Raw genomic sequence first — 26,431 nt, forward strand, 5'->3', positions numbered from 1 at the left:
TTTATTTCAGCGTGGCTTTATTTCAAGCCTCCGATTCCTCTTTAAATGTTGGGACTTTTTTAAGTGTACGTTTTTTGCCTGCAATAATATAACAAATCTTTGGCCAGCAGAAACACACTGTACACACAACATTGAGGTAATTACTATGTTTTCATGCTTAGCCTAAAGCAGCGACATGGAGTTCCCATTTTGTGTTGATTCTGGCGCCCCCTGTGGACAAAGGTTGAAGTGTTTGCACCGCAAAGAATAAAAAATAACAAAACAGAAACAACCAATCTTCTCACTGATGTTTATGTCAGTCATATAGAAACATCAGTATGAAATCTAGACTTTAATAACCAGTTAAAACTTCTTGTAGCAAACAGTGCTGACTCCAGTATTCATTCTCCTTTTAGCTTAGTGTTTGTTCTATAACTCCTGGGGGAATAATCTGGTTGTTTAACTGTTAAATGCCCCATATTCACTTGCTAGTTGCTAACTTTAACCCATTTACCATGCTAGCCAAGCAAAACAGTTATAAATAAGAACTGCTGGAATTAGATGTAAACAATCTATATATATATTTTTTTACTTTATATTGCACATTAGCCACCATATTAATGGTTATATATTTTGTCTGTATTTGCTCATATTGCCTTTAATATTCTTTATTGCTGCCATTGTTGTATGTAAAGCACTTTGTAAACATTTTTACAGAAATAAAGTTATTATAGGGATCATTTATTTCATAATGCTATATACATGTACTGTACTTCATATTGAACACTTTGATTCTCCAGAAGCATGCAGATTCATAAAATCATTTTTAATATAGTTTCTGCGTGTACAATACAGTTAAACATCCAGGATGTGATGGGAGGAGCTCAGCTAAGAACCACAGAAACAAACTTACAGTCTCAACCCTGAAAAATTTGACTGAACAGTAACGCCCGAGTCATGGCTCTGCAGATGAATGAGGCAAAACAGTAACCAACTATAACCCTGTCAGATGCTGCAGTCTAGTGGTGGCAACAGCAAAATGAACTAACAATAAAATAACCCGTCTGCTACAGTAACTGAAAGAGAAAAATCAACATTTTGAATATGAAATACAAGAAAGTCATTTATTTATTAATGAATTTATTTTTAAAAATTACTTCAAATACATGATGGAAAACTTGAGGAATATATTTTTATGCTGTGTCTACATTTCTCACTTTGTGGTTTGCTCTTTAAGCTACTTCCATATTATAGGGAATACTGTTTTCCTGATCAAGGCATTTCCAAATCCCAGCACATACTGGGTTACCAGTTTATTTTGCACACTTGTGTAAATGTACATAATAAACTAAGTGTAGGTTCTTCGTAGCACTTTAATTCCAGGATAAAGACAGTGAACTGGTCCTGTGTAAACTTTGAAAAGGCAACAAAGACACAATCCCTCCCAACAGAGCCACAGAGGATCCCATCAGAAACAGGGCAAGGCCACAGTTACTGAGGCAGCTTGAGACAATGCTTTCCAGCACTGATGTTTGACAACTTAAAAATGCTTATTATAGGCAATTCAAGTAATATTCCTGGTGCTTTGAGCAAAGGAGTACAAAACATTTTGAAACACTTTTGAACTGACAGCAATAAGATGGTTCAAGTGCGCAAAGAGTACATTTGGGGCGAATCTGAAAAAGCAAAAGAAGCTAAATATTTTCTACTTTCTAGGTGTCTTGTGGTATGAGGACTGCTAATTCTTCTGACTGTAAGTTGAAAAAATAAAATAAAAAAGGGGGCTCAAAACAAAACCAACACTGGGACAAAATAAAGCTGGTGGAAAAAACTGAATATTTAAGTCATGTTTGGATGGTGGAAAAAAAACTTTACAATTATACCAATGTCTTGTGCAAGATATCCACAAATACTAAACTACATTGTATAATTCCTATTTATCAGTTTATCCTCTGAATAGTGTTCTTTTCTCCATCTGCCAATGATTTTGACAAAAACAGGCGAGACGGAAAGAAAAGTAAAGCACCAAAGAAATCCTCATGCACGCTCATTGTAATATCTGTCCAGTCATTAAGTAAAGTTGTATTAAGTAAAGATGTATGAATCAAAAGGAAAGGAAATAACTTCAGCAGCTTTAGAATTAAAACCATGGTGGGTCGGGAAGAGTAAAGAGGCAGTGAAGCGCTTGGAAAACCTGCGATTGTCTCCTCCCAAGGATTTTAAGAGAAAACTAGAGGCATCCCAAATGTTGCATTCCTCTTCATCTCGCTTTGATCCACCAGTTTTTCCTGTCCTGACCACGCCGTCATGGAAGACCCATGCCCCTCCGATTTGAAATGAGGGACAGGAGTTCAGGAGCACCCCTGATATGACGGCACTCGAATTGGTCCCCTCCCCTTCTCCACCTCTCGCCATCCCTCTGAGACTGACGTGCACGTCGAAGCCTTCAGGTAGGGGACTAGCGCTTTCCTTTGGCTTCTTCGGCTTCTTTATCTGGTAAAAAAAACAAACAAGAGGCATGATAGAGATAAGGAAGGATGTAAGGATTTAAGTTTCAAAATGGTAAATAATAAAAAAGCTCCAAACAACTTGTGCAGCACACAAACAAAACTAACTGCTCTGTGAATCCTGTAATCATTATTACGGCGAGAGCCTGCTTGAACAACCCAATAAAGTGGGAAATCTTACATAATGCCAAGATATTTGTTAGAACTCCTTTTTCTCTTATGTACATGTCCGGGCATATGTGTATACAATAGGTGTCCTGTACATGTATAAACAAATCCTCAAGATTAACTAAGAATAATGAGTCATATCACAATGGGGTGCTTTTTTTTATTTATTTTTTTATTTATTTATTTATTTATTTTATTTTTTTTAAATTGGAGCACCTATCACTGATGATTGAATGCGCCATTGTTACACAGCATGTAACCTGCTGATTAGAAGCACCCTGAAAGCCCACAGAAACAAACATGTGATAACTCTGTTGATGTACTGTAGATGGTTGCTAGGCCTTACAAAAAAGTGGTTATACAGGCATAGTTCTGTACTGAACTGAATGAATGCGTTGAAACCAGCAACAAAACCCACTTAGTATTGAATTGAAAGACAATCAGAAACAGAAGTGTGGAGATCGCTTGCTGCTATATGTACTGATGTGCATTTCAGTGAATGGCCTTTTTAACAGAACTGAACAAACCCTACTCATAATGGGCCAGTGTGTAGGATTTAGTGGTGTCTAGCAGTGAGATTGCAACAAACTAAATACTGCTCAGCCTTCCACTACCATGGCTGCAAAACTCAACATGATGGTTCAACATGGTGGACTCTGTGGAAGAGGACTCACTGACTCTAGATAAAAGCAGCTCATTCTAAGGTAACGAAAAACAATTGTCCTTGTTTCAATCTCATTTCCAGGTGATTACAGACTAATGAAAACACATCAATGAATATTATATTCTATTTCTGCCAATAGATCCACATGAATCTTACACACTGGAACTTTAACCAAGAATTGTTTGGTGTGTCAAATTGTTGTGCCTTCTCACCTTTCCTGAGTTCGTCTCTCTTCTTGGCAGCTTCCTCCCTCTGTTTCTTGATGATAGCCAATCTGGCCAGGTCAGCCTTGGCCTGGTCAGTCTTCCCCTCTAGATGAAGCTTCATGTAGCGTTCCTTTGATTTCTGCTTCTCTATCTCCTCTCTGACAGAGAGAAAGATAAAAATAATGCTTAGACAAAATAAAGAGCCTGATGTCAGCAACCAGGGTTGAAGACATTGTATAATTTTAGAAGCTAACTGTGTGACACCTACCTCTCCCTGCGAGACAGCTCTCTGGGAGCAGTGACATCTACTTCAGTCACCTTCTTGCTCTTCTGAGACACACGGTTGGGATTCTCAATCTCTATAAGTCCTTCCACTCCGCTTCTCTTCTTGGACTGTGTGCAAAAATAAACACCTTTGTAACATCAGTGAGAGAAAACTACCAGTACAGAGCTGGTAAATAAAGTCACAGGCTGGTAAGCTCGTTTGTCGACCAGCTACTACACCCAACAATAGTTTGTTCTTCAAAATCACAATTCCAGACAAATTGTATTGTTCATTGTGGATTTTCTTAATCCCTTTGATGACTGGCCAAAAGTAAACAATGTTATGTAAGGATACTGACAGTTACAGTGGAGGTAATTACATCATACAAGGTGTACAGATGTACATCTATGAATGGTGAACTCAAGAGCAGAATCAGAATATATTTTTGCATATCTGTCACCAGAAACATCTGAGATACAAAGCCTTTTTCTAAAATGTTAACAACTGGGCTCAGGACATCACAGCATTGTTCTCCCTCTACTCTTACTTTTGAACAGAAGCAGTTTGAGGGAGAGCAGGTACAAAAGAGTGGTCCATTACAAACTTCCATCACCAGGCAATTCATGAAATCACTCAAACACTCAAAGGATTAATTGAAATCATCAATATTCAGTCTCTACCATCAAGTGCTAGACCAGGTAGTTTCAGTGCTAAGCCAACATTATACGCATTATTTAATAAAACTATACCTCCTCTTACTCACCTCAGATTCGTCATCGCTGCTGCTCTCTTCGTCGGACTCTGAAGAGCTTTCTTTCTCTGCACCACCTTTTTCCTCCTGTTAACAAACATATCCAAATCACACCAGGCCTGGTTTTTAAGTAACTCCATGTCTGCCATAAAGGTCTTTCACTCACCAGCTCCCTCTGTGCTTTCATCTGCCGGTCAATCTCTTCTGGGTTGCTGAATTGCTTCCCTCTGCCCTTGTGGCCCTTTTTACCTGTAACACAGTTGTCAAGAGTTGTCACGAGCAAATCAAACGTGTCCACCTGTCTTTGAAGTTTGTAAATCTACATACATACATACAGGTTAACTGAATATTATTCGGCACAGGGACACATTTACACCTTGATAATGCTATTTATTGATACTGAGATGCCTGGGCTAGACACTATGATAATTTATTCAGTCAGAGTTTGTGGTGATGTGAATCCTGGATGACATTATGTGGCGCAGGTGGCGCTGTTATTCTGTACATCCCAGGTATGTGTACACATCTGTCCCTAACCATCACTGTAAGACAAAACCCCAATAGAGTTCAAACTTGTCTTTAAAGTATCATGCCACTACAGAGTGTGCGGTGGGAGATGAGACACACATACAGACGTTCACAGAGGGCCAGGTCCTTTCACCGGCAAGTGTCACGACTAGTAAATGTTAGATAAGGGACATGTTGACAAAAAACAAACCGAAACAGGGGATATGGGATACTTTAACAAACCGTGTGTCAAAGTATCTGGTAATAATAACATTCGCTACCTAGCAGGAATTAAAATAAACGCTAATAAATATGTGTAAGTGAGCCGAAGCGGTGTCCTGTGCACATGGTAACGTTACTGGCGGTTTAACACAAACGGCCATAAAAACAATTGAACCACTCAAACCGAGAATCGATGCGGAAATTACAAACAATACGGTCAGTTAGCTATGTCCCTGTTAACGTTCATGTTAATTAGTAATAACCAGTAGTACATTTGTCGTGTCTTCCCTCAATCGCTAATAGTCGCCAGTACACCCTGCTAACCGGTTAGCATGCTACGAGCTAAGCATGTGAGACTTCAACGGGAATTCGTACTTCTTTAGCTAACAATTCGCTAGCTAGAATTAGCTTGCTAAAATTAGCATGTTACACGAACTTTAATAATAATACTCACCGCCCCGAGGCATTATTAAAAGTGAAGTTTATACAGATCGAGTCCACTATTATATGGCTGAACGGCCTGACAGTTGTGTGAGCGGAGGCACCGGTTTAAAGTGCTAAAAGAAAGGACTAGAAAGTACTTCGTCTCTCCCGCTGTCGGCAGCACAAACGTCGAAACACTGCGCTCACTCCTCAGCCACTACCACAGTCTGCGCCTGCGCAGTCAGGAGCATTCGCCCAATCACTGCACTGAGCATTTAAGTGCCATGTACATCCGCCAATTAACTAAAGACAAAACATAATTCTTAATGGTCGTACCTTTCATTGACAGGGACACTGAATTCATTCTTAATATGAGTTATCATTATACATTATGAGCTACTGACATTTTTTTTGGGTGAGGTTCATGCTTATTAAAACTGCATGTCACATGGGATAGAAATTGTGTATGATCAATATATCTGGCAATATTAGCATGTATTAAAAATACTAGTGATGAAGATAGCAAGTACATTCATCACATAATCTTATACTTATATTGTGTAAGAATTACTAGGGTTTTTGAAAAAAGTCCACCTGAGTTGCAAGTAAAAGCTCTTTTGTCAAACTACTGTTTCTAAGAATAAACATTACTGCTCACATATTATGTGGAGCTGGATGAGAAGTCAGAATAGTTAACAAAATGCTATTCTGTTCTTATAAACTGTCAACAAAAAACAGCCTCCCTGTAATTGATTTTTCTTTTAATCTGAATAGAAAACACAGTAAATACAAAAAATCTTAAAAAGAAAATGTCAGCCTATAATTGCCATACAGAAGTAAAAGATGTAGAAAATATGCTGTGTATTGAACAAATATGTTCACAGTTTTTTTCAGATTCATGGTCATTAAACAAATGCAGGACAGAACAAATAATAGTCATTAAATCTGATTCAGTTGTAGCTGCTTTTCCAATAAATATAAGCAGGGCCAAAACCTACAACACAAGAATCGTAATAATGAGAAAAATAATGGAAATGTCAACACACACATTTTTTTTTTCATCAACAAACTTGATAAGACATTATTTTCATCAATGAAGGCATCAGTTCAGATTTGTCATTTCTTCCTTCGATGTTGAGTCTTTATATCCTCCACTTCTTTCTCCATCAGGTGGTACTCTACGGTAGTCTCTGTCAACTAGAACAGAAAGATTAAATATCAGATATTTAACACACACAAGTTTATTCAAGGTCACTACATCTGTCATTCAACTAAACATTTCTACCTCAGTGTATAAATATGCATATTGCATGTTATTAAGAATGTAAGGGCATAATCAAAACTGTTCATATCTTACCATGTCCAAGAGAATTTCAATCTTTAGTTTCAGGAGGTTGTTCTCTTCCTCTAGCTGTGTATTTCTTTTCTTAAGCCGCTGCAATTCCCTACCAGATGCATTTCCACCAGATTCTGGTTCAACAAAAAACAAAGATTCAATGTTGTTTTGGCCATTCAACCAACAGTGATCTAGCAGACATGGCAATGCATGCAAGAACAAGACAATTATGAGGTTCCCTGCATTTAAACTGCAGAGGGAGACAGTGCACTGTTCTGTGTCCCGCATTATCATAGTCATTACCTGTTATCCAGTGTCCTTCTTCAAATTTCCAGCTCTGACCTCCAATGTTCATCACAGGAGGTCCATACTCAAGGCCCAGCTCTACTTCTCTTGTCGAACGATCCAACTAAAAGAGGTGAGAAGGTTGAAACCGACAGATCAGTCTGCATTCACATCAAATGAACAACAGCTAACATTGTCAAGCTGCAGTGCACTTTTGCACAATCAGGGTTCATACAGATTAAAAAAAGAATAATTCAAAGCACTTTCAAGTACTAAACAGAAAAAGGAACGAACTCTGGAAGCCTTTATCATCTTTGTATCAATCTTTATTGTCCCTTGAGGGGAAATTGGATTTAAAGTAGAAGGCAAAGACACAAACACAACATACAGGGGGACATGGGACATTAATCACAACAGCACCGTTAGTTAAAAGTATCAAACCGTTGGAATCATAGCCATTATAAAGTGTTGCTGAGCAGTGCAGCCAAGATACATCACAGAACATCTACAATTTTTACTAAAGAAGTTTACTGTAAGTGCATTTGTGAAAAATAAAGTTGACAGAAAATAATACAATATACATTGATTGTTGTTGTATGCAACCACAACAATTTTCCCCGCTGTTCATATAAACTTTGAATGTATGCATGTATGTATTGTATGCTTTATTATGATTATATAATGCTTTTGGATTGCCAATGCCAACCTCAGCTGTCTCAAAAACGCTTTTTAATCCATTTCTATCTGTATTTATCCTCTAGGAGATATCTCCTCTGATCAGTGTAGACTCAATGAGGGATCAATGAGAGATAACAGTATTGGCTTTATTTGAACCCATCAGGGCACTTCATCAAAGCAGTGACTTTAGCACAGCGATGCTACCAATGAACACTAACTTCTTCAAACTCACCGTGTGAAGGCTGGACAGAGATGCAGATTTGCGAGGTGGAGTCTTCTTCGGACTAAATGTGTTTCCAAAGAGCGGCATCTTTAGTGACTTTTTAAGGTCCTGTATAAAAAAATGAGACACCAATGGTGAGATTAGTATTTAATAAACAGCAGTATCATGATGATCGTGTTTATCGTTGCTAAACGGCACATTACCGAGCTAATGCTAGGTGGCTAACACTCGCTAGGTGTAAGTACTACTCATACCTGACATTTAATTGAAACTGTCGACTGCCTCACAGGTGGGTTAGTAGTTGCTGTGTCACTTACAATATATAGCTAATATATTTACCTCCATACAGACTATTTACTTAAATTCTTATCGTGGTGGTTGAAATTATTTTCTCTCCAAACACAACCATGCTTGCTACTGCGCATGTGTGAACGGTCCATTTGGTTAAAACAGACAACACTGTGAAATATTACACGGCGTTAACTTAAAGCATTTGGAATGGATTTGTTAACACCAGAAAGATTAAGTCTTTGGAAGAGCAACGAGGCGCTTGAATGTTCTTCCTAGGATTTTGGATGCACAAATAAACAGTTAAAGTCACATTAAGCTTACATAAACACCCCTATGTTGGTGAGATAATGGAACCATCCATATAACGTAAACGCATCACCATGGTGATCGCGTCACTCGGCCTTTCCGAGCGTTAAACAATATTGATGTCCATATTGTGTATTCAGAAAAATAATAAAAATGTTTCAGAAACATAACTTGTCAAAACCGAGGTTTTAAGAAATGACTCCATAGCTACAAGTCCGGATATAAATATGTGTGACCCCGCCCCTTCTGTACACAGCCCCAGTGGCCTAATGGATAAGGCACTGGCCTCCTAAGCCAGGGATTGTGGGTTCGAGTCCCATCTGGGGTGGTTGCTTTTGTTCTGTGGAAGTCGCCTTCACGAAGATAGACAGAGCTACAAAGCTTTAAAAGTAACTGCAGACAAAAAAAAAAACACTGCATCAGTGTCTTCTTAGATAAAAATGTAAAATTACTGAAACAACGTCTGAAATAACATTACAGGCAGAGATTTGGGGGAAAATAAAAGCTAACATGGAGAAGAACATCAAACTGTGCGCATTGCTGAGCACATTGGCCCAACCTACCGTCAGTGTCCTTGCCGTGGTTTGTCTGTACATGACGGAAACGTACTTTGAATCCATCCTAAACCGACTGTTGTAAAAGAAAGGCTGTTTGTTTATGAGGAAATAGTGTATGGCAAACAGATACTGTTCATACTGGCACCTAGCTATATGTTTATATAATGCAAATCTTTGTTTGTTCCATTTAGCTCTATTCGGTTCTATTTCACATATATTACCTTTTTTTAACATGTCTCACCCAGGGACAGAGGAACCTGTCCTGGGACGTTCCCGCAACCTGAAACGCTTCAGCCCTGCGGGTGGTAAAGCTTTAATTGCTCTTGCCCCGAAGTAGATCGCTCTGCATTGATGTGAAGCAGCCGCAAGGTGGCGCCTCTGATCTGAGTCACAAGGGTTTCAGGCGTTTCACAGTTTTACATCGCAAACTTGGAGGCATGGATGCAGTACAGTACATACAGTTTTTCTGAGCTCCACAAGAGTAAAATAGCTGATTTTGTAGCACAAGCGGCTGTGAGACTACTGAAAATGCTGTCACTCATAAAAGTGTTAAGTCACTGCTTGTGATACTTGTAAGAATAATGAGATTTATTCCCTTGGTTCTCGTTACAAAAAGCATCCCTCCCCTCTCTGCTAATGCCATTAGTGCTGACTGGATTCACCAGAGACGCTGCTGTGTCACATGGTTTGACAGACCTCGCTTTTGCAGACAACAGACTCATCAGTTTAGAGTGGCTGATTGCCATGGTGACAAGGTGCAACCCCCCCCTAAAAAACCTGCCGTCCCCACTCGACCCCTCACCTTACAGTAGGTCAGATGTGTTTTACCAGATGAAAACCATCGTAATGCAAGGAGCTGACCCAGGATCCACTCATTCATGAGATGTTTCTAAGTGGAAGTAGCAGTGGTGGAACTAGTTGTTTTAACTGAATATCTGGTTGTTGTTAGTTTACTTCTCTTTTTACTGCAGAATCAGGATTGTATTCTAAGTATTACCTTTTTTTCAGCTTCCTTTCTTTCAGAGGACAATTTGATACACATAGCCTAGATACCACATTGTCTCCTTACAGTAAAGATAGCAAAATGTTCAGTAGTTGCCAAATGTTACTTTTACACTGTTTTTTTAAAACAAGTCTCACTTCATCTTAAGTTAAATTTGAATTATATTTCAACCCGTTCAGCAGGTTTATAGGTAAATAAAACACTTCTCAAACAGTCAGATAGTGAGGTTTTGAGTCCTTTCCTGGCAGATCTTGTGATGTGTGACACATAATGTAAGATTACTGGTGATGAGGGTAACAATCCCCCGGTGACTCATAAGATGATTTATGGCCTCCTGCTCCCCACGGTCATCTGAATTTGGGAGATTATTCACTAAAACCAAAGAAAGAAAAAGGGGGCCTGATTAAATTTTAAATTTGAGATGTCTGTGCTTCCGTATGCACCTGCAAAGAGAGAGACAGAGGATGGAGGGAGGGAGGGAGGGAGAGCAATGTAACACAGGGGAAAAGTTGATTGGACAAAACCCCACAGTGTTATGACAGTTAAAGGAGAGGGGGGGAGAAGGGAGGGCAGCGGATATAAACAGTAAAGGCTAATTGGCCAGGTGAGCAGGTGAGGAACACGAGAAGGACGCTGCAGGCTGCGGGAAAATTTGATCCGCGGACTGGTTGGAAACTCAAGCATCCACCCCGGCTTATAAAAGACCGAGCCAGCTGTGAGAGAGCACCACAAAGCCTTATCTGCTGCTGCTTTGGACCTGGACGCAGAGGAACCCGAGCCAACAGCGGTGAGTCCCACAGCTGCACGGGGGAGAGTACAGGTGTCAGCCAGGTGTGCTTTACCTGTCTGGGGTATTATTATTATTATTTTACCACAAAGTCCTTCACAGCTGTAGACTGAAAGGGCAAATTGAGCGATGAATGACTTGATAAAAGATGTTGTAGGTTAATAACAGGATTTGTTTTCAGCTCACCAAACATTTATTTAAGACATTAAAGGCTCAATAAGTAAAAACACAATAATATCTGAACTCAGGCTTTCAGGGACTGTTGTAAAATGATTAGTGGTTCGGTAAAGTGATGTATTTTTATTGTATTTTTGCTCAAGGGAGGCTCTATGTCTTTTTGTAGCGCAGTGAAATATGTTTCAACTTTTTTTAATGACATTTGGCACCTCAAAATTGGGAAGTGGCTGTATTTTCCCTATTTGTTAATGGGCGAGGGGTTTAATAATATGCCTAATATTAGCACTGTTGTAGGTTGCTTTTTTATTTCATTTATATATATTTATATATAAACATATATACACACACAACCCAATCATTTCTGTACAGTCCCTAAGTGCCAATCATCTTGCACAGCTCACCCAATCCAATTAAAGAGTTCAAGGGAAGCTTATAGCCTCAGTAATTAAGGGGGCCAGGGGAAATCTGACCAGGGAGTCTGATCAGGGAGAGATCATAACATAATTATTTATGCATTTAATTGGATGTTTAATTTATGAAATGGAATACATTTTAAAACACAGCAGGAACGGACATACATAAGTTTGTGATTTCATTGCTTCTCTACTTTTTTTTTTTTGACAACTCAGGCGTATTTACCAAAACAATCATGACTGGATTTTTGGATGGGATCATAATATTAACCTAGATACATCTGCAAATGCAAAAAAGTTAATCCAGCGTGACACAAACATTTCAGAAGTAGGTGAAGAAAATGTGAGCGAGAGAGAGAGAGAAAGAGAGTGTGTGTGAATAATTTACAGACTTTTTCTTTGACCGTACAGGACCAACATGTCGCTCACCTCCATCCTTTCAGCTGAGGCCATTGAAAATGCTGTCAAAGACTGTCAAGGTAGCATCTCCACACACACACACACACACACACACACACACACACACACACACACACACACACACTCTCTCTTCTGACTGTACTATATTTTAAACTAATTAATCATTTTAATGCCTGCATCCATGACATTATGATCTTACCTTCACAGGATCGATAGCTGTAACTTTAACTAACTAAATTCACACCGAATTCTGACAAAATGCACAATAATCCTGATCCATGACCGAGTTGACCTACTCGTGATCCGTGTCTTCATAACACTCTACTATAAAAGGTGATAATCTTCTGTACGGCTGCATTGTTTCCAACATTGTACACTAAAGTCATATCCAGCTTTAACTGAATGGTGATGAAATCTGAATTTGAAAAGGTTTTCAATCAACTTCTCTGTTTTAGTGGAGGCATGTGTCTGCTGGACTTAAAAGATAAAAACAGGGCTGGAAAATCTCCCACCTGGACAGCAGCCACATGCCAGTTTTAATCTCCACATCGGGTTCCTACCTGAGGAACCTCGTCGGTCAAGCTCTGCGTATTACTGTGATGTGTCTGTTGTGTGTTTCCAGCTCCGGACTCATTCTGCTACAAGAAGTTCTTCCAGCTGTGTGGCCTGTCCTCAAAGACACCCCAGGAAGTCAAAGATGTCTTCCAGATCCTCGATGACGACAACAGCGGCTACATTGAAGAGTCTGAGCTCAAGTGTGTGAAACAATCATAGTTATAACATAATCTTAACACTTCCCCGAGATGCTGACAAGTACTTACTGCATATTCACCATCATCCTAACTGATGCTGTAATCCTCATGTACCTTGGTTCATACCTTATGTACTGGAAACAATCAGATATCTTTCTTTTTGCAAAAAAAGCTGCTTTAATTTTGGCATTTTATTGTAGTGAGTTACAGTTTTAACTTATGTATTTGTGTGTGTGTCTGACAGAAAGAGAGATTTAGTGCATTAAATCACACAGTGGTATTATTGGGATGGCACCATTAAGCCGTCTCCTAATAATCCACTATGGGTAAAGTGTTATTATTACATTTGTGTTATATAATTCACCTTTGTGTTGTTGTGTGACAAGAGCTGAGGGTCGACTTGAGCCGTGCAATTTAGGAATTGGTGTAGTTATGTGTTTTGTTTCTTGTGTGTGTGTGTGTGTGTGTGTGTGTGTGTGTGTGTGTGTGTGTGTGTGTGTGTGTGTAGGTACTTCCTGCAGCGGTTCGTCCCCGGGGCGCGGACACTGACCGAAGCAGAAACCAAGAGCTTCATTTCAGCAGCTGATGATGACAGTGATGGCAAAATTGGAGTAGAGGGTCGGTATCTGATTTCTCAAACTGTATTTGTACAAACTCATGATGGAGGCAGAAATTATCTCATTGGTTGGACTCAATCTCAGTGGGTGGAGTCAAACGAGCACACTGTGTCCACAGAGAAGAGCCAACTAACTTTATACAACTTAGGGCACTTTTAACTTGAAGTGCATTGTAGTTATTAGAAGTTAAAAAAACCTGCTTGACTTATACAGTATTAGTGTCCTGACTGATCAAGTTGACAGTAGTTAGTTGTGTATTTTTTTGCTATAAAGGTTTGCACAGGTTGGTATTTGTGCTTCCAGAAAACTGGTATTTTGGACCTGCTCGTCATCATTTTATCTTCATTTTAGAGCAGTTCTGCCTACAGAAAAAAAAGTAAAACTAAACCTAGTTTGATTCAAATCTGGGGAAAAGCAAGCAAGTTTACTCAATTTAAAATGTTTTAATTCTACCCTAATTCAGGGTTTTCTCTTCAGACACGGTTGTACTTGGTTTTAGCCACTGAGGTTTAACTCAACCATTAACTTAAAATAATTTTATATACCAAGTTGGTCAATTTTTTAAATGAATTTGAATCAAGCAGTTAGTATTTTGAATGACATCATTGCCTCAGGCTCCTTTACTTAAAGTAAATAAAGGGCTGACTATAAGACTAACAGGCATACTCCTTTATATATAACATAAAATGTCAAACAGCCATAAGCTGACAGACTATTAGCATTAGTATTGCTATTCCTGTTTAAGTACATATACATCCATGATGGCCGGTGGTGATTTACTATAATGCCTGTTAACTGTGAAATAACTCAGAGCTCAGAGTTAAAATCATAGATTCTTTCTTCAATGTTTATTTGGTGCAGGGAGTACTTATATGGTATCTTGAGGATCTTTGTTTAACCATGTTATTAGATTTCATGACGTCTAGATGCTTGTCCCAGTTTTGCCAATTGTCCGGTTACCAGGGACATCTGAGCTCAGCCGTCTTACATAACAGGACAAAGGATTTGGAAAATCCAGAAAGATGATTTTTAGTCTGTGATTCTTTTCAATCATACATTTATCAGTTCTGCATAAAGTTGAAAGTTGTGTGTGATTGTCTGTGATGAAAAGTAAAAGTGTGTGTTTGCAGTTAATTTCAACACCTTTTCTTTCCCTAGAATTCCAGACTATGGTCCTGTCCTGAGTGTCACAGACGAAAAGAGCTCAAGTCTTAAGGACTTCAGTCCCCCCCCCCACCTCTGGACTCTTCTGATCCCAGCTTCCAATCTCACTGATTACTTTTGTTTTCTTTTGTTTGTGTCTTTTGTTTTCTACTAAATTCAGTTTGCGCTCGTTTTTAAATTACCTTTTGTCCATGTAAAGACAGTAGACCTTTAATTTATCTTTCCACTGTGTTGGTCCAAGTTTTCTTTTCTGTGCACATCCCACCTCTGACAATCAATGACATTAAATAAACATGTGAAAACATAGATCACCTCTTGGTTATCTTTTCTTAAAATGTGTAAGATGGGTAAACAAATACTATAAAAACATTGCTCATTATATTCCAGGAAAGGAAATGATTTATGTGACACAATAATGCATGAATGTACTGCACTGTACAAATACAAGCTGAATCCTCAACAGCATAAACCCCATGAATGAGAGCAGGGAGTGAAAGCATCATAGGATTATTTAACAGTGTGGCAGTTTTAAATATGACAGAGCAAATTAAACATTTCATTTTAAAGTGCCGTAGGACATTTTTTTATGATTATGATGTATATCGTATTTTAATACAAACATAAAATTATCACTTCACTGGATGCACAAGAGAAAAAGATGTTTAAGGACAAACATGGCTGCAGATTACTGTTGGTGACAATGTAGCTCATGATTATGTGTAATTTATTTTTAATATGTTACTAAACTGAGCAATTTGAATTTAGTGTAAGATAGTATTTCGTTTTTTCCTATAGGTTTTAAAGTTTCTATTTGTTTATAAAGGAAATATATAAGTAAGTAAATGTGTGGTATACTTTAAACAAAGGACTGAATATGGTCATTAAAGTAACAAATAGACAATAGTATACAACAGACTTCCTAACCCCTAACCCTAACCCTAACCCTTGTCACTGGATGGTTCCAAGTCTTGCAGAAGTTCATCAACAAATCCAACCAAAGTGTGCCCTAATTATCCCCAGGCTGCAATAAAGATTTGCAGGAGGATGTGATAAAAAACTAAGTTAAGATAAAGTATGGGTTGAAATTGTTAAAATGTATTTCTAAACTGAAATTAACAGTGTCACCATAATCCCCAGTGTACAATAAGGATTAAAACACCCAAGTGCAGGGTATGCCAAATATTCCTGCATGAACCTACATCAGGTACATTTAATAACACAGGAGTTATTCTACAGTTCATAACACCACCTGGTCCCTGTGTGGACCAGGAACCTTTTACTTGGCTTGAAATCGATTGTACCCGAACAGTTGAACTTGTGACACCTCGCTGTCAAAAACAGGAAGTAAAGAATGTGAAGTATAATGCGGCATCTCGTCTCATTGAGCTCATTTCCTCATTTGTTTTTATTTTTATTCACGCCGCATACAGCCAGAAGCACCTGAACGCGTTGGGTTTTTGCTCTGTACGGTGAGTTTTACCGTCGTGTTGCTCGGTTACAGTCACGGTTCACCGAGTTTTTTTCTCCGCCTCAGAAAACACAACTCTACTGCTAGCAGCTAACCAGCTAGCTGCTCCAGCTGGCGTAACGTTGAGGCTCGGTAATTGTTCACGTCGAGTAGTTGCACTCGGTAAACTTACACAGTCGTCACCGTGTGTGCTCGGTTCATTGAGTCCTCATTCATTCACAAACACAGCTCGGTTAGCCGGTGTATTGTCGCGGTTGCTCCTCTCCTCCCTTTAGCTCGGCTCGCACAGACTGTCACAGCGTCGTTAAGTGTAAACAATGGCAGTGACAACATGTATACTCGCAAACAAACAACATGTCTAAGTGCTGTTATTAAAGTACTGAAGGGAAAACAATAATACAGAACTTTTTCCTCCATTGAACATAGCTAATATCTCTTTAAGATTTTAACTTTACATTCAAAACCTCGTTTACTTCATGGTGAAAGCTCCTTGCTACTGTTGTATGTTGTTGTATGTTGTTGTATGTTGTTGTATGTTGTTGTATGTTGTTGTATGTTGTTGCACTAGCAGACCATGACAGTCTGTCTGCTGTGTTTAATGCATTCAGTAATCCTCGAGGAATCTGAGTCTGAGTTTGCTTTTGGTAACGTTTCACTGCTAATGGTTGCATTCAGTTTCCAGTTCGTTGGGTAAACTACAGCCAATGCAGTCTAATGCAACAGTCCTACAGTAATGACTCTCCTTACCTCCATTAGAGTCATAATGCTCAGTGTTTGTTTAAACTGTATGGACACATTGTTTGTGATGCAGGTGAATCGTTTTGCTTCATACTACCACATTTATCGTAATGAGTTTATTAGAAAACGTTAACTAGGTGCATTACCTAAATGGGTCATTGTGTGTGTATTTTAATCCAATGTATGCTGCCAGTATACCACTTGTATGTGATACCAGTTTAGCAGTTTTCTCAAATTTACGATCTACAACTGGCTATATTGAACCAATTGGAATTATTTTTATGTAACATGAGGCCAGAGATTGTTGTGGCCCACCATGACTGAATGAATGCAGCTGTTCATGGAAACACTCCATTTTTACAAACTGTGGTCACGTCATTGGCAGCAGCTAATCTGGTTTATCAGATCAGTGCATCTCGACCCAAGTACAAATTCAACTTTGCCCTGATACACTACTGTCCTCATTGTGTGTGTGAGTGTGTGTATGTGTGTGAGTGGACCTCCCAGTTAGAAGTTAATGATTATCTCTACATTGATCTTGCTGCTGTATGTGATGTACTTGTCTTCATTCTGCAGGCACACGGCATGCACACCAAACTGCCTTTGGAGCAAAGGAAATCCAGACACAAGTTACACTAATGCTGATGATTAGGTAAAGCACTTACTTACTAACTTGTTTGTGATGATTCAAGGCTGACACTGATGTAACCTGAAAGGAATCTAGTGGTCTTTGATCTGTTTTATCTGTTTCCGTCAGCTCTCTCTTTGTGTCTGTTACAGTCCCAGAATGGCCTCAGGAATGCAAGAGAAACAGTACACCCCATCTCTGCTCAGCTTTTTCGTTTATAATCCTACATTTGGACCCCGCGAAGGAGAGGTGAGGTCGATTCTCAGATAAGCTCATATTTTAGGATATATTAGGGAAACATTTTGATAGTGTATTTGCATTGCTAATTCAAGATGTTTTGTTTGGTTTTTTTTTTTCAGGAAGAGAAGAAGATTTTGTTTTACCATCCAAGTGATGTGGAGAAGAATGAGAAGATCCGAAATGTGGGCCTTTGTGAAGCCATTGTACAGTTCACCAGGTAAAGAGTTCAGTACTGTAGATGAATTTAAAAAGTGTCTAACACGAATTACATGGCTTAGTTGTATAAGCTGTGTTAAAGCAAACCAAAAGGAAAGTGTAGTTTCTCTGAACCTGAAGTATAACAGAATAGGGAAATGTTGTAATAAGTGGTCAGATGCATACTGATATGTTATCTAATATCTGTGAAAGCACAAAATAATAGGCTGATCTTGTTGTTTGGGTGTGTCCTTTCTTTTCACGGTCACGTCTTCTGTCTTTCAGAACATTTTGTCCAACGAAACCAGCTAAATCCCTGCACACACAGAAGAACCGGCAGTTTTTCTTTGAGCCCGAGGACAATTTCTGGATAGTCATGGTATCTTAAAGGCTTAGATGTACACTACTACTACAGTATTTACTAGTATTTACTCTGTTTGTCTAGAGTTTCTTCTTTTGAATGTAATTCAGCTGCACTTCCCTAATCTGTTTGTATTTCTAATTCATTCCTCAGGTTGTTCGAAACCCTATGATCGAGAAACCAAACAAAGACGGGAAACCTCCCACAGTAGAATATCAGGAAGAAGAGATACTTGTGAGTGATGCTCACGTCTGTATTTCTTCCATTAGTATTAAATATTGTCAGTTTAAAGTTTTACTTACCATGCCCTCTTGCCTCTGTAGGACACTGTTTATGGTGCAGTGGTAAGGGAATGCTACAGCATGTACAAGGTAGGTTACAGTATGTTTTAGAATCTGTCCTCCTTTTCAAAAAGACATAGAGTTACACCCATACACTACCTCAGATGGACAGTTTAAGGCCTTTTTACTACTATAATAATCTTGATTATTTTCCCTGTACTGTAGCTCTTCAATGGCACATTTGGCAGAGCAATGGAAGCCGGTGGTGTGGAGCTGCTCATTCAGAAGCTTGAAAAGTTCTTCTACAGGGTAAAAAGCTATTCATACAATCTTTATTGCTTGTTCATGTCATTCATTTTTATTTACAATTGACTTCGCTTTGACAGTGTGATTCATTTGTAATTTGACAATTTGTGGATAGTTGTTTATAAAAAGTCAGTATAGCATGAAAGTAAATGTTTTCCCATGGGCTGGCCTCCGGTGATGATACTTGAACATGCACTGTGTATGTTTCTTTGTAAACACTCATTACTCAAGGGAAAGCTGTAGAAAAGAAGTTTGCAGGCATGCCTAATTTCCCAATAATTACCTGCCTACATTAGCAGTCTTCGCCTCGCTGCTGCAGTCACCTCGGAATAACAAACAGATTTGCAAAAGTATAAAAAATTAATTTCTAATTAGGGAATACCCTTCTTAAGTTAAGACGGGCTTCCCTCTCCTGCATGTAACCCAAAGATGGAGCGAAAGAGAGAGCCTGCGGTGTGCGTATCAGAGGTTGAATGTCAGGATGATGCAAGCGTCACCACAAAGCATCAGTCAGAGAGTTTCTTATTCCTTTGTCTTTATTGCCCTGTAAGCAAGCACTTGTAGGCAGGGAAACTAACCCCTTTCTCCTGTCCTTCTCCTGTGTCTCTGGGCTATCTCTTGTTATGTTATGTTCTGTGTGTGTGTGTGTGTGTGTGTGTGTGTGTGTGTGTGTGTGTGTGTGTGTGTGTGTGTGTGTGTGTGTGTGTGTGTGTGTCCACCCTGGGGTTTCCAGTATCTGCAGACTCTCCACTTGCAGTCCTGCGACCTACTGGACGTATTTGGAGGCATCAGCTTCTTCCCACTGGACAAGATGACCTACCTAAAGATCCAGTCGTTTGTCAACAGGGTGGAGGAGAGCCTTGATCTGATCAAATACACAGCCTTCCTCTATAACGACCAGCTCATCTGGTAAAGGCTTGAAACTTTGCTGTATATTAGGTGTTCTTGTCCCTGAAATACGTCTGTTGGTTTCTAAATGTATGTGTAAACGTGCATCAAGTAGTAGGCCACAACCATATACAACCTGACACATATTTGCAAACATATAGCAACTAAAATCCCAGCATTGGTTTCTACAAAATCGTTTTGGCATGCTGGGTAAACAGAGGCAGGTCCTGTAATCCTCTTTGCGGTTCATGTGCTCCCTGACACTGTCACTTGCCACCTGGCTCGGGGTGTAAGCACGGGGGATTACATGATTGCTAATGAAATGACTGAAGAGCAGTGTGATCTTTCATTGTGAACTGCCAATAGACAAACAGAGAAGAGCTGTTTTAATTATTGTCTAATTCAAGTGGTATTGTTCTGGAGCATTCGTTGTAGTGTGTTTACCGCCACTGCTGAACAGTTATTAGCACCAGGAGTCACTTTGTTTTGAACACCCAGCCCATGATGCAATACACAACTGACAACACCAACATATATACTGTACCAGCCACTCATTTTGGTTTTGAATTTTGGTGTGTTGTGTAGATTATAAGGTGTAATTTTGTCCTTATGGTTGGGTCTGTAGGAGCGGACTGGAACAAGATGACATGAGGATCCTGTACAAGTACCTGACCACCTCACTGTTCCCCAGACACTCTGAACCAGAGGTGAGGAGGTGGGAGTGCACGTGGGACAGATACAATAAAGACAAAAAAGCAGAAAAAAGAATGGGAGACAAACTGAGGATGTAATGAAAGAAACAAAGGAGCAGCTGGTAGAGCTGGCATCCCATGTACCAAGTCCTTGCTGCAGCAGCCATAGGTTCGACTCCCACCTGCAGCCCTTTGCTGTGCCCCCCCAACACTTTCCTGTCACTCTTCAGCTGTTGCAATCAATTAAAGGCAATAACCCCCCACCCCTGACGTTTGAGTTGTACGATGGTGAAGAATGTAAAGTAATCTGAGTCTCCAGACAGAGTGCACAAGACGACTGACCTGAATATGAGCTGTGAATATGGCTTTCAAAGCTATGCCACACATTGTCACTCTAACCCCCTCTCTTCTACCCTTAGCTGGCTGGCAGGGACTCTCCTCTGAGGCCGGAGGTGGCAGGGAATCTGTTGCACTATGGGAGGTGAGTTCCTACTCCTACAAAAGTGTTTTACATTACGAGTCAAAAAGCGTTGTGCGTGCGTGCGTGCGTGCGTGCGTGCGTGTGTGTGTGTGTGTGCCAGCGTCATGTGGTTTCAACCCAATGTGAATAATAAGCTTTGCTTGCAGTGAACCAAATTATTTAAGGAGACAACTCCCTTGGCTAGCACTTTGTATTTAAGTAAGAGAGCGGGGGGGTTGGTTAGGTTTATAGTATCACTGCAGCCAGGGGGAAAAAAAATCCACTTTCTACTTAGTTTCAGTGTACATATGTAATTACAGTTTGCTCTAGTGTTTGCTGTCTGACAAAACTTGTGTGTGCATGCTGCCTCAAGTAACTTGTGAAGGTAAATTGGAGCTTCTGTAGTAGTGTGACTCCTAGTGACCTACCATGGGACAGGAAACACACCTTTACATCTCTAAATAGATGACACACTGGAATATAAAGAATATTCAGTGAAATAGTTATAACTAGGGTAAAGTAAAATAAGTTACAGATACACTTGGAGGTTCATGCAGGCAAAGCTACACAGGAGAGACTCATGTAACCCATAGACACGCGTTCCAGTGAAAATGGTTAATATAAGTGGCATCATTGGAATCCAGTGTATTAATAGTACAACAATGAAGCCTCTGTTCAGTTTGTGGTATTATTTCTTGGGTCAGTTGTGGAGGAATGAGCAGTGAAGAGCTTCTGATCTATTTTAGTTCTGAGGAAATGAATCTCTTTAAGTTTCTTTTTTGATTAATCTGCTAATTGCTTGATTAGGTTTGGTTCAGTCCATCCCATGCTTTGGTCCAAGATATCTTAACAGCTACTGGTCGTGTTGATGTGAAATTTGGTATGAGTATTCACGATACCCTGATGATGTGTACCCATTTAGCTAACCTGCTAACCTTTCCTCCAGTGCCACCATCAGGCCAAACCTAGATCTCTCACACGATGTCATAAAAAATTACCAAAGGCCTGACTTCCTTGCTCTTTGCTGTAGATATTTAGGGTCCGCTGTGGGTGAATCTAGAGCCGAAAAGAAATGACAAAAAGTGGAACAGCAGAAAATTATTTTAAAACAAGAAAGAAATTGAAATAAAACATTTTAATTAATTACTTCAAATAAAATTGTCAAAAATCCACTCCTTCTAGTTTCTGTTTTTCAGAATCAGATTTATTCCCAGGTAGGTTTTTACACATATGAGGAATCTTTCTTGGTGCAATGGTGCTTAAAATATACAATCACACAAAAATATATAAATCACGCAAAAATCACGCAAGAATAAAGTACTTTTTAAAAATATAAATAAATAAAGATAAGAAAACTTAAGATTTTTGTTCCACCTGTGAGTATTTTGATGATTTATTAGTCTTCATTTATAACAAATTAAATGTGTTTTGGGTGCTGGTCAAACTAAACAAGACATTTGAACACAACACATTACATTCAGGGAAACAAGGATTTTACATTTTACATAATTTTCAGACATTTTATAGATCAACTGAGAAATGAATTGGCAGATTAATTGATATTGAAAATAATTGTTAGTTGCAGCCACAGATGAATCTGATTTTGACAAATCAGACCCAAACTTCCATGAAACAAAATTTCAGCCATGCTAGAGTTCCTGTGAGTCTATTCTTAGACACACCAGAGCTTTAAAGGTCCAGTGTGTAACATTAAGGAGGATCTATTGGCAGAAATGGAATATAATATTTATGACTATGTTTTCATTAGTGTCTAATCAGCAGTTTCAATCTGCAACAACAAGCCATTAAATCCTACACACACATCCTTCAAGCTAAGTGCTATGAATGCCTGTGCAACATTGAATGGCAATCTATCCCGTAGTTGTTGAGATGATAGATGAGTCAGTCATTGCTAACCCTAGAGCCATGCTGCTAATGTGGCTAAATAATACTGAGTACTTTAACCACCCCCCAGAAGATAGGAACGCCCAAAAGTTAGATTTACTTTTGTGCCACCATCAAGAACAAAATGTTAACTTTTTCTACATGATTACTTATTCATGTTCCCAAGAGTATAAACTCTTTTAATCACCTCAGGTCCTCTCCTACAAGACCACCTTCACGACCTTTACACTGCTGTCCAGGCTCTTTTTCACAACATTACCAACAGCACAGCCTTTTGACTTTGAGTCTCTCAGATACCGGTTTTAACTTTCATATGCACTCTTTATATATATTTACCAAGCCATTCTCTCCTCTGCTCTCTCCAGGTTTTTGACAGGACCTACCAATCTTAAAGATCCAGAGGCCAAATTCCGATTTCCAAAAATATTTGTCAGCACAGATGATGGCTATGAGGAGCTGCATCTGATTGTTTACAAGGTAAGGCAGAGTAAATATGATCTCTGCTATTTCGTGACAGTCTACAGGCTTAATCATTCATTCATACAGGAGATTTGTTTAATGTATTAAAATAGGCGGGAAGGTGTTTTTAGGATGATTTTCATAATCTGTGACTGGAGGATTTGTTTAGGAACATTAGATTTAGAATGAAATATTCCACTGCTCTATCAAACGATATGGATTTTTGGATTAGCTGAAATTTTTTAAAATGATGAAGTACATCCCTTTTGATGCTTATCATCACATTAATGTAATTTCTAACCTGTGTGACCTTGTTTCTGCATTTACCCTGCACTAATCTGCTCTTTTGCAGGCGATGAGTGCTGCAGCTTGTTTTATGATCAGTGGTAAGTGTGCACCCACCCACGGAAATGATGCAGTTAACTTTAATTTCCCCTTATACCCCCCTAATTTATTGAGCCATCTAGTATTTTTGGCCATTTTACTGCTCATATACATCTCAGCTCATGTCCCATAATGACTGACTCTCTACTCCTCCATCTCTTCACAGCCTCTGTGGAGCTGACGAGGGACTTCTGTGAGCAGTTGGATGGCTTGGTGGGCCCTCAGCTTACTTTGCTGGCATCTGACATATGTGAACAGTTCACCATTAACCGCAGGATATCAGGGTCAGTTGAGAATCCACCGCACTCCCAATTAACAACTCACCACCCTGTGAAGGGCAGGCGACAATATCAATGAATTGAAGTCCCATGATTAACAGTAGCCATGTTGCTTGTCATCAGTTTCCAGTCAGTCCTTTTGTATTAACTCTGCCTGGCTGGTAGCGATAGATGAGACTCTGATACCACTGGATATCATCAGGGTACTTAGGGGTAACTCAAGCAGTGTAGCTTTAAAGACTGGCATCCTGGCCCGCTCTCCTTTAACCCTAGCAGTTAGCTCCAGATACGTCCTGGCCTGTAATCCAAGACTTGGTCTCCCTGGTCAAGGCAATTTGATGGGCTCCCTTTTTAATCACTCTAGTGAAGAATCCGCTGAATAAATAATGCCGTCCCAAATTCCTCAGCTTGCATGCAGGTCTGTGTCCTGATGCAACTGTAAATAATTAGTCGCAGCACAGATAAAAATCAGTTGTATGGCCTGTTTTGAATACACACACGCTGTTCTAGAGATGCAGTTACAGAACTGTTGTCAGGTAAGCTGTGATAATAATGGTATCCTAAGCTCACATTAAAGTGGGTGGACAATGGAGTAGGCTTAATTAAACTTGCTTTTTGGTGGATGTTACCATGATTTGGCTTGCTGTATCCAAATTAATAATGTGTGTTTACTGAACAGCTTGCCGCAGAGAGACCTGAACTTTTGTGTCCTTTCAGACCAGATAAGGAGCCCCAATTTAAGTTCATCTACTTCAACCACATGAACCTGGCGGAGAAGAGCACCATTCACATGAGGAAGACTGCCAGTGTTTGCCTCACCTCTGTCCACCCTGACCTCATGAAGATCCTGGGAGACATCAACTGTGACTTCGCCAGGTACAGCAGAGAACATTGGCTTTGTAAAACTGTAGCTGCATTTATTTTTACAAAATTCCTCCAGACATTTGTTCAGTGGTTTTTACAGTGAATCAGCATGGTGGTGCTGTTTGTCATCCTAGTAGAAACCATTAGTAGATACAGTTAATTCGTTTTAGTTATGGATGCTTTAGGTTTCATGTCAGTAACGGGGCAATGCCATAGAGACATAGCACAACAGCATGCGACTATTAAAATCTGATAATAATTTTCAGCTCTAAACAGAAGCTGAGCTCAGATTTCACAAAACCAGGAAAGAAAATGTGTAAAACTACAAACCCTCAATTCCCCTGGGTATGACCACAGCTGTATCACTTTCATACATAATATATTTCCCTTGGGAACTTGGTAAACTCACTCTCTTCTGAAGCAGTCATGAGACTGTAGTCATGTGAAAATCCTGTTTCCAGTCTGTGGGACATACAGTGGCATCGACATTCATAGCATTTATTAAGTATCAATATCAGTTCCTCATATTGTGCAGATGTTTCCCAGACGTTCTTACCTTGTCAGAAACCTCAAAACATACACACTGCTATTTATGTAAATAGATACTGGAATTGGGGTCATATCATGTGGTGTGTTTTAACATGAAATTCAGATGTTTTAGAGTTTGATCTAAGAAGGCATCTCTGATACAAACCTTAAGAAATGTTAATTCTATGACTCATTTCTTTCCATCTGTCTCCCAGGGTTGATGAAGATGAAGAAATAATTGTAAAAGCAATGACAGACTACTGGGTAGTCGGCAAGAAGTCAGACCAGAGAGAACTGTATGTGATCCTGAATCAGAAGAACGCCAATCTGATCGAAGTAAACGGTATGTTTCCATCACATGGCAATGAGTAAATCTGTGTCCTTACTGCCACAATAGACAATCTGCCCTGATACTTAATCTCTACCTCACCCCAAATGCCCTTTTATCTTTTCTCCGCTACAGAGGAGGTTAAGAGGCTTTGTGCGACGCAGTTCAACAACATTTTCTTCTTGGACTGATGCAGCGGACAGACAGAGGACTGTTTCACCACACTAAGAACTGTCAGTGTTGCAGGGTATCATGACAGCATCAGTGTAATGCAATAATTGCATTGTAAAATAAGAAAAAAAAATAAAAAGCTCTCTCACCAAGTTTTTTTTTTTTAATTTAACCTACAAAAATTGTAATTTTCTCTTGTAATTAAGTGTAAATCCAGATTTTTACTGTACATGTACTTTATTTTCTTTCATTTTATTTGTACATACTCGTAGGATTTTGTTAACTATTCATTTTGATTTCTTTCAAATTTCAATTTGTTCATGCATTTTATTTTATTTTTAATGAACACATCATGACAATGTCTCAAATTTATTTAAAAACTGACATGCACAGAACAGTTTACTCCAGGTTACCTTGATGATCAGTGATAGTTTTAAAATAAATTGTCATTATGTCAGAAGTATTGTGCTTTGTAAACGACTGCACTAACTTTAAATAAATTAAGAAGTCATTTTACTGAAATGTCTTGTTTTTGTTGAAGATGCACATCAAGTTA

General features: G+C 39.2%; 4 protein-coding genes, 1 long non-coding RNA gene and 1 other non-coding gene across 8 annotated transcripts; 3 read left to right on the forward strand and 3 right to left on the reverse strand.

The window, feature by feature from the left end:
• Window positions 1-786: 786 nt before the first annotated feature.
• pdap1a (pdgfa associated protein 1a) lies at window positions 787-5,914 on the reverse strand. Its single transcript, XM_051417774.1, has 6 exons — window positions 5,724-5,914; window positions 4,707-4,789; window positions 4,553-4,627; window positions 3,793-3,917; window positions 3,531-3,682; window positions 787-2,472 (listed from the first exon to the last, which is right to left on the reverse strand). Exons 1-6 carry the CDS (start codon window positions 5,734-5,736, stop codon window positions 2,438-2,440), a joined length of 483 nt encoding a protein of 160 aa, XP_051273734.1. The 5' UTR covers window positions 5,737-5,914; the 3' UTR covers window positions 787-2,437.
• A 522-nt stretch (window positions 5,915-6,436) lies between these two features.
• On the reverse strand, window positions 6,437-8,655 carry cby1 (chibby homolog 1 (Drosophila)). Of its 2 annotated transcripts, none has more exons than XM_051417776.1 (5): window positions 8,554-8,655; window positions 8,224-8,322; window positions 7,332-7,437; window positions 7,050-7,162; window positions 6,437-6,889 (listed from the first exon to the last, which is right to left on the reverse strand). In XM_051417776.1, the coding sequence occupies exons 1-5, from the start codon at window positions 8,557-8,559 to the stop codon at window positions 6,809-6,811; spliced, it is 405 nt and encodes a 134-aa protein (XP_051273736.1). In that variant the 5' UTR covers window positions 8,560-8,655; the 3' UTR covers window positions 6,437-6,808. The 2 variants fall into 2 exon arrangements, with proteins under 2 accessions (XP_051273736.1, XP_051273737.1); XM_051417777.1 differs by having other exon boundaries at window positions 8,469-8,651.
• Window positions 8,656-9,053: 398 nt separating this feature from the next.
• On the reverse strand, window positions 9,054-9,662 carry LOC127373364 (uncharacterized). The gene is made up of 3 exons (XR_007886901.1): window positions 9,590-9,662; window positions 9,375-9,441; window positions 9,054-9,204 (listed from the first exon to the last, which is right to left on the reverse strand). It is a non-coding gene; the product is annotated as an uncharacterized LOC127373364 (long non-coding RNA).
• Window positions 9,067-9,139, forward strand: trnar-ccu (transfer RNA arginine (anticodon CCU)). Its single transcript has one exon. It is a non-coding gene; the product is annotated as a tRNA-Arg (tRNA).
• Window positions 9,663-10,948: 1,286 nt separating the features above from the next.
• pvalb9 (parvalbumin 9) lies at window positions 10,949-15,007 on the forward strand. The gene is made up of 5 exons (XM_051417779.1): window positions 10,949-11,158; window positions 12,160-12,227; window positions 12,791-12,923; window positions 13,429-13,538; window positions 14,696-15,007. The coding sequence occupies exons 2-5, from the start codon at window positions 12,167-12,169 to the stop codon at window positions 14,719-14,721; spliced, it is 330 nt and encodes a 109-aa protein (XP_051273739.1). The 5' UTR covers window positions 10,949-11,158; window positions 12,160-12,166; the 3' UTR covers window positions 14,722-15,007.
• Window positions 15,008-16,004: 997 nt separating this feature from the next.
• On the forward strand, window positions 16,005-26,391 carry ccz1 (CCZ1 homolog, vacuolar protein trafficking and biogenesis associated). 2 transcript variants are annotated; one of them, XM_051417755.1, is made up of 17 exons: window positions 16,005-16,170; window positions 17,484-17,559; window positions 17,688-17,784; window positions 17,895-17,992; window positions 18,256-18,349; window positions 18,485-18,565; window positions 18,655-18,702; window positions 18,838-18,921; window positions 19,652-19,827; window positions 20,432-20,513; window positions 20,918-20,979; window positions 23,229-23,340; window positions 23,675-23,708; window positions 23,873-23,990; window positions 24,702-24,860; window positions 25,592-25,719; window positions 25,840-26,391. In XM_051417755.1, exons 2-17 carry the CDS (start codon window positions 17,546-17,548, stop codon window positions 25,893-25,895), a joined length of 1,443 nt encoding a protein of 480 aa, XP_051273715.1. In that variant the 5' UTR covers window positions 16,005-16,170; window positions 17,484-17,545; the 3' UTR covers window positions 25,896-26,391. The 2 variants fall into 2 exon arrangements, with proteins under 2 accessions (XP_051273715.1, XP_051273716.1); XM_051417756.1 differs by lacking the exon at window positions 16,005-16,170 and having other exon boundaries at window positions 17,665-17,784.
• Window positions 26,392-26,431: the final 40 nt, after the last annotated feature.

The sequence above is a fragment of the Dicentrarchus labrax genome, unplaced genomic scaffold, assembly GCF_905237075.1.
Source record: "Dicentrarchus labrax unplaced genomic scaffold, dlabrax2021, whole genome shotgun sequence".
NCBI classification, from domain to species: Eukaryota; Metazoa; Chordata; class Actinopteri; family Moronidae; genus Dicentrarchus; species Dicentrarchus labrax.